Here is a 6,658-nt window from a genome sequence, read left to right as displayed (position 1 = left end):
GGGGCAGCCCTGGGTGCTGAAGCAAAGGGGGGGGGCAGGACGGGCAGCCCTGGGTGCTGAAGCAAAGCTGGGGGAGGGGAAGGAACAGGCAGCCCTGGGGCACAGACAGCAGGGTGGGGCAGCCATGGGTGCTGAAGCAAAGGGGGGGGCAGGACGGGCAGCCCTGGGTGCTGAAGCAAAGCTGGGGGAGGGGAAGGAACAGGCAGCCCTGGGGCACAGACAGCAGGGTCGGGCAGCCCTGGGTGCCTGCCCAAGCAGGTCGGCAGCTGGGCGAGGGCAGGGTGGGGAGGAGGGGCCTGTGCGTACTCCGGGAAGGTGCAGTCCAGTCCTGGCAGCATGGTGTACTCTCCAAAAGGCCCCAGGGCGACCAGGTCCATGGTGTGTGTGCCGCTCACACAGCACTCCAGGTTGAAGAAGCTCTTGAGGACAGCCAGCTTGAGCTTCTTGGTGTCCTGGTCCTCTGTCCAGCTGGCTGCATGCCGGCCAACTTCCTGCTTGAGGTACTCCCCGACACTGGGGACTGGGGGGTCAGTCACGTGAAGGAACTCCCGGGTCTGGTCCAGCAAAGTGTAGAAGAGACTGGCCATGTTCTCCACCAGTTCAGGGCTCACACTCTGTCCAGAGCTGCCGTAGGACACATAGGGGAGGCCCAAGTGGCCCCCCATCTCCACCTGCTGGTTCTCCTCCGACATTTCCTTGTCCCCCAGAAGTCCATACTGAGCAGCCAACTGGAAAACTGGGTTGCCTTGGGAGGGGCCGTGGATCCACTGGGCACCCATGTCCACCATGCCACCTAGAAGGGGACAGGGACATGAGCTGTGGTCTTATACTAACAAGTTTGCCCTGCACCCTCTGAAGACCACAGCCACTCCCCCACCCCGAGTGAGGCCCACACAGTCCACGGTAGGCCCATCAGGCTCAAAGTGGGGCGAGGGGCGGGAGACGGGCCTGGACTGCACCCTCCTGGGCGGACACTAGCAGAGGGGCGCGGGGTCCAGAGGGGCTGCCGGAGCAGAGTCAAGGGCTGAGGCAGAACAGGGCTTACTCCATACAGAGAGGGTGGATCTCTCCCCCCTGGGTCTGGCCAACTTTGGAAGGAGGGCAGCTGAGTTTGGGGGCCCCATGGATGGACGGTCACTCTGGCATCAGGTAAGCGCCGGGGGCCAGGTCACCCTAGAGCGCAGGCCGAGCCGTTGGCCAGCCAAGATGGAAGGGGCGCCGGTTGGGCGCCGGGGAGGGGCTCCAGGAAAGGGGCTCTTACCGAATTTGCGCTCTGAGCGGATGCGGCCCCCGGTCCGGGCGGTGGCCTCCAGGACCCGCAAGTGCGGGAAGGCCCCGTGCTGGTACAGTCTCTGCGCAGCACTCAGGCCCGCGATGCCGCCACCCACCACCAGCACCCTCGGGCCTCGGCCTGGAGCCTCCGCGTCGCCGGTGCTCAACTGCATGGTGCTGCTGCTAGCAGGCCCGGAAAGTCCTGCCCGTCGCCCTTCCTAGGTCTGCCGAGTGACTGAGGCCGAGGGCAGGGTCTGGGGCGGGACCGGATGGAGGGGCGGGGCCGGGGGAGGGAGGGGCGGGGGCACGACCCCTGGGCAGCCTCGCTGGGCCTCGCTCACCCTGCTGTGCTGTCCTGGGGGCTCCGGGGAGACTCGGTCATACCCAGGACGGCGCCGGCACGCAGCCTGGCCTGCCGACCACTCCTGCAACCCAAAGATGAGAAGGCAGGAGGGCGAGCCAGAGGGATCCGTGGGAGCCGCACAGTCAGGCCCCGCAGCCACCTCTGCCCCACAGCCACGCTCACCTTCGGACCCTGTCCTCCAGAAAGGCAGGATGCCGGGCTCAAAGGTCTATGAGACGCCCACTCATCCTTGGCTGTCTATGGTGCCAGGTTCGAGGTGCGGGGAGGGAGGGCCAAAGGGGGTTGTGAGATACTGCATGTGTAGGCATGTACGCTGGTGGTCTTGGACTCAGTGATCCTGTTATTGTTGTTAGGTGACATCGAGTCGGTACCTACTCATAGCGACCTTATGCACAGCAGAACGAAACAATGCCCGATCCTGGGCCAACCTCACTACTGTTGCCACGCTTGAGTCCATTGATGCTGCCACTTGGCCAATCCATCTTGTTGGGGGTCTTCCTCTCATTCCCTGACCCTCCACCCTACCAAACATGATATCCTTCTCCAGCGACTGGTCCCTCCTGACACTATGTCCGAAGTATGAGAGACGAAGTTTGGCCATCCTGGCCTCCAAGGAGCACTCTGGCTGCACTGCTTCCTAAACGGATCTACAAAACCCAGCCTGGTCCTGCACCATCCTCCCAGTTGGTCCTGTGTGTGGGCTCATTGTTGCAGCCAATCTGTCTTTCTTTTTTCTCACTGACCCTCTACCAAACACGATGTCCTTTTCCAGGAACATGTCCAAAATCAGTGAGAAAACCTGGGCGCCTGTACTTCTTACCCGATAGATTTGGCTCTTCTTTGTCTGCCTTATTCATTGCTCAGCTTTTGCATGGATATGCAAATACCATGGCTTGGTCAGGCACACCTTAATCCTCAAGGTGATAGCTTTGCTTTTTCATACTTTTAAGAGTTTTTTCAGCAGATTTCCCCAGTGCACTCATTGCATTGATGCAATGTAATGACTGCCTCCCTGCTGCTCCCATCAGCACTGACTGGACCCTATACCCACTGCATTCCAGTCTAGTCCAACTCACAGTGACTTTAGGACACGGTGGAACTGCTGCAGGGGGTTTCCGAGGTTGGAAATCTTTACGGAAGCAGATTGCCTCATCTCTCTCCCAACGAGTGAGTGGTGGGCTCAAACCAATGGCCTTTCAATTAGTCCAATGCTTAACCCAGTGCACCACCGGGCTCCTTTGGGTCATATATGAAACAAACAAACTCCCTCTCATGGATTTGATTTCGATTCACAGCAACACTATACAGGGTTTCTGAGGCTATAAAGAACACCTCATCTTTCTCCCATGGAACAACTGGTGGGTTTCTACAGCCAACTTTGCAGTTAGCAGTCCAGTGCTTGTCCTACACCATCACTAGGCCTCCGATGGATCATGTAAATAGGGTGTGATACACAGAGTACAAAGTTCAAGATACTTCACACTCAGAGCAAGCCCTCTGCAGCCTCCTGCTGACCTTCACCCCTCCTCCCAGCCTGATGACGTCTGGAGGAGTCCTCTCTCTAACCCTCCATTCAGGGGGTGGACCAGGAGGCTCTGGCCAGCCAGCTGTTGAAAGGGTGCTCAGGCTCCCTGTCCTAGCACGTGAGAAGCCCTTCTGGAGCCTCTCCTTCTGTCTCAGCAGGACACTGGGCACCCTGCCCTCAATAGTAAAGGCCATAGCTCCTGGACTTTCTCCATGGAGGGGAAGGGCAGGGACTTGTGGCCTTGAATCCACAGCCACACACTCCTGGTATCGCTTCTGTCCAGAAAGGCCCCTGATGTTTTCCCTCTGTATCACTGAAGACCATCTTTCCCAAATCATGTGCCCTTTTTTCTTGATTGGCTCTAATGTTTTGATGGAGTAAATATGCCCACTGAGGTGTGTGAGGTCAGTATTTCAAGACACTGCAACCCTGAAAATAAAAGTGTCTTTATTTTGCCCTCACATTTGATTTTCAAGTTGCCTAGGCATCAAAAGTTTCTAGTTTGGAAATTTTTCCTTCAGAATTTCCTGGTGGTACGGCACTTAACAACAACAACACAACTATTGTTGTTGTTATTGCTAAGTGCCATGGAGTCAGCTCCAACGCATAGCGACCCTGCACAGAGTTTCCAAGGCTGTAAATCTTTACAGGAGCAGAAAGCCTCATCTTTCTCCCACGGAACAGCTGGTAGTTTTGAACTGCTGACCTTGAGGTTGGCAGCCTGACTCGTGGTACTATTAGGAGATACAATGTCCTTCCACTCTCCAGCCCCTCCTGTCTCTGGAAGCCTTTAGGATCTTCTCTTTAAATTTCAGAGTCAGGTGCCTTAGTGTGGGTGGGATGCAGTGAGTTACTTAACTTGGACCTTGAAGCCATAGTCTATGTAACTCTCACCAAATGACTGGCTGGGACTATGTAAATGAGATGTTTGTGACCCACCAAGGGGATTGGACAGCTTGCTAATAACATAAGGTACACGTCACCCTTGTAGGGTGAAGAATTCAAATAAGGTATATGGAGCTCTAACAAGGGGACTGGTCCGTTTTACCATCCCACTAGGCTTAGATTGAGCCAGCCAAGAAACACAAGTGGAGAACCTCAAGAGCAAGGAAGGACCCAGGAGCGGAGCGTGTCATTTGGACCCAGGATCCTTGCACTGAGAACCTCTTGAACCCAGGAACGAGCAGTAACACCGTCAGCAGCAGACAGGCAGGGCACCAACAGGGGACAACATAGTGGACTTCCCAGCCCATGAAACATGAGAACTAAGTGTCTGCTGGCAGGAGGCTTGCTGCTGGAGTAAGGTGGCTCTTGGTGGAGCTAACTTTGCTGACCCTGGAGCTCAAGCTGAGCACCTTTGGGCCAAGGCTTACAGGTAGAGTGGGTGCCTCCAGGCACTTTCAGCAGAGCTAAAAGAACTTTATAACACTTGCCCAAGCAGGGCAGAGGCCAGCGAGAGAGACGTATCTGGGGACCTGACTGAAAGGAAGCTGTCCTGACCCGAGAACTGTATCCTAAGCAATCCTGAACCGGAGTTGTGACCTGTTCCTTCCCTAACAAAGCCTGGAAATATGAGTATGGTCTGTAAGTTCTGTGTGGCTATTGCAAAGAATTATCAAACCCAATAGAGATGTAGAGATGTGATGTGGGAGGAGCAGTTGGCGTCAGAATTGGTAAGGAAAAAAAAAAAAAAAAAAAAACCTCACAGGAATTCACTTTGGGCTCATGGTGAGTCTCTTCTTGTGAAGGTCAGCCACCTCCCCTCATGGTATTGGGCATTCGACAGACCCTCGTGATACCTCCTGTTCTGCCATCCAGGAAAATTATCCACGTCTTCCACCAATGATCCTTTCCCCTTTCTGGAACCCCTACTTTAAGATGTTAGGTACACTAGCCTGGCCCTTGAAGTTTTCACCTTACTTCTCATCGCTATGTTTTTGCTTTGCTTTCTGACATATTTCTCTCAGCTTAATTGTCAAGTCTTTTGAGTTTTTAAATTTTGGTTTAATAGTGCTAAATTTCTGCATCCTTTTTCTTCTAAAAATGTTTCCTTTCTCTAGAAACCCTCTGCTTGCTTTGAAAGAAGATAGAAAAAGTGCCATATAGTCCATTCCGACTCATAGCAACCCTGTATAGGGTTTCCGAGGAGCGGCTGGTGAGTTTGAACCGGCAACTTTGCAGTTCAGTGTATTATACCAGCGTCACACCAGGTCCCCATGCTTGCTTTATGGGTGCAATAGCCTCCCTTACCCTACCATTGTTGTTGTTGTTGTTAAGTGCAGTGGAGTCGATTCTGACCCATAGCGACCCTGTCGCATTAACCCACAGCGCCACACCAGGACTCCAGTAATGACAAATCAGAAGTGCACTTCCCTCGGCAGTCTTTCTCCTATTTCTTTTGGCCTTTATTTGTTGTTGTTGTTAAGTGCTGTAGAGTGGATTCCGACCCATAGCAGGTTTTCCGAGGCTGTAAATCTTTACGGGAGCAGAAAGTCTCCTCTTTCTCCCGTGGAACAGCTGGTAGTTTCAAACTGCTGACCTTAAGGTTCACAGGCCGATTCGTAACCACTGTGCTCCCAGAGCTCCTTTATTGTTGTTGTTAAGTGCCGTCGAGTCGGTTCCGACCCATAGCGACCCTGTATAGAGCTCCTTTATAGTCTAGATGATATCTGGTATCTTGTGTGGCTTGTGGTGAACGAGAGACCGCAGAGCTGTTTGTTTTAAGTATTCGGCTTGTGGGTTTTTGTTGTGTGTTGTGGAGACTATTGTGACTCACAGCGACACTCTAGGGCACAGTAGAACTAGCCCCTAGGGTTTCCTAGAAAAAGTCTCTAGGTCTTTTCTCCCATGGAGCACCTGGCGGATTCTAAGCGACAATCTTTTGATTTACAGTCAAGTGCTTAACCGATGCACAACCAGAGCTCATCAAATCTGAGCTTGACTCCAGGGAGTCACTGGTGAGGACCCCGCCCCCCCCCAGTGCTTCTATTCTCCCCCTCGGACTACATCCCAGGGAGAAGGCTCAGAGTCTCGCTTATTTCTCAGCTCTGCTCCCTGTCCTCTGCAAGCTCAGCGGCCCCAGGGGCCTCCCCTGGGATCCCACCAAAGGTATGAACTTGGCCCAAGACCTTTGGGCCCCGCCTAGCGACCCTCGCAGTACGACCCCCTGACCTTTGTTCTGCCCCAGCGACCCGCGGCCCCGCCCTTCAGAGGCGGCCGCTTGGCCTTCGTTCCCGCCCCCTGATCCTCGGTCCCGCCCCCTGACCCTCGGTCCCGCCTCTGACTCGCTTTCGCCAGCCCCGACCTCTAGCATAGCCGGAGCCTCGATCGCGTTCCTAGACGCTCGTAGCCCCGCCCCCAGCCTCAATTCCTCCTCCTGACTCAGTCCCCCTCCCGGGCCCTCGTAGCCCCATAGCCCCGCCCCCAGCCTCGGTCCCCCCTCCCGGGCCCTCGTAGCCCCGCCCCCAGCCTCAATGCCTCCTCCTGACTCAGTCTCC

The 6,658-nt window shown here is 54.9% G+C and overlaps 1 protein-coding gene across 1 annotated transcript in view; it reads right to left on the bottom strand.

The window, feature by feature from the left end:
• PAOX (polyamine oxidase (exo-N4-amino)) overlaps positions 1-1,445 on the bottom strand; it is a 12,632-nt gene extending 11,187 nt beyond the window's left edge. The window contains exons 1-2 of the mRNA XM_006867491.1: positions 1,262-1,445; positions 307-793 (exon numbers count right to left, since the gene is read on the bottom strand). Coding sequence (XP_006867553.1) covers positions 307-793; positions 1,262-1,445 — 671 coding nt within the window. The remainder of the gene's footprint in view (positions 1-306; positions 794-1,261) is intronic.
• Positions 1,446-6,658: the final 5,213 nt, after the last annotated feature.

The sequence above is a fragment of the Chrysochloris asiatica genome, unplaced genomic scaffold, assembly GCF_000296735.1.
Source record: "Chrysochloris asiatica unplaced genomic scaffold, ChrAsi1.0 scaffold00105, whole genome shotgun sequence".
Lineage (NCBI taxonomy): Eukaryota > Metazoa > Chordata > Mammalia > Afrosoricida > Chrysochloridae > Chrysochloris > Chrysochloris asiatica.
Note: the sequence above shows the minus strand (reverse complement) of the source record. Positions and strands in the feature narration are given on the sequence as shown.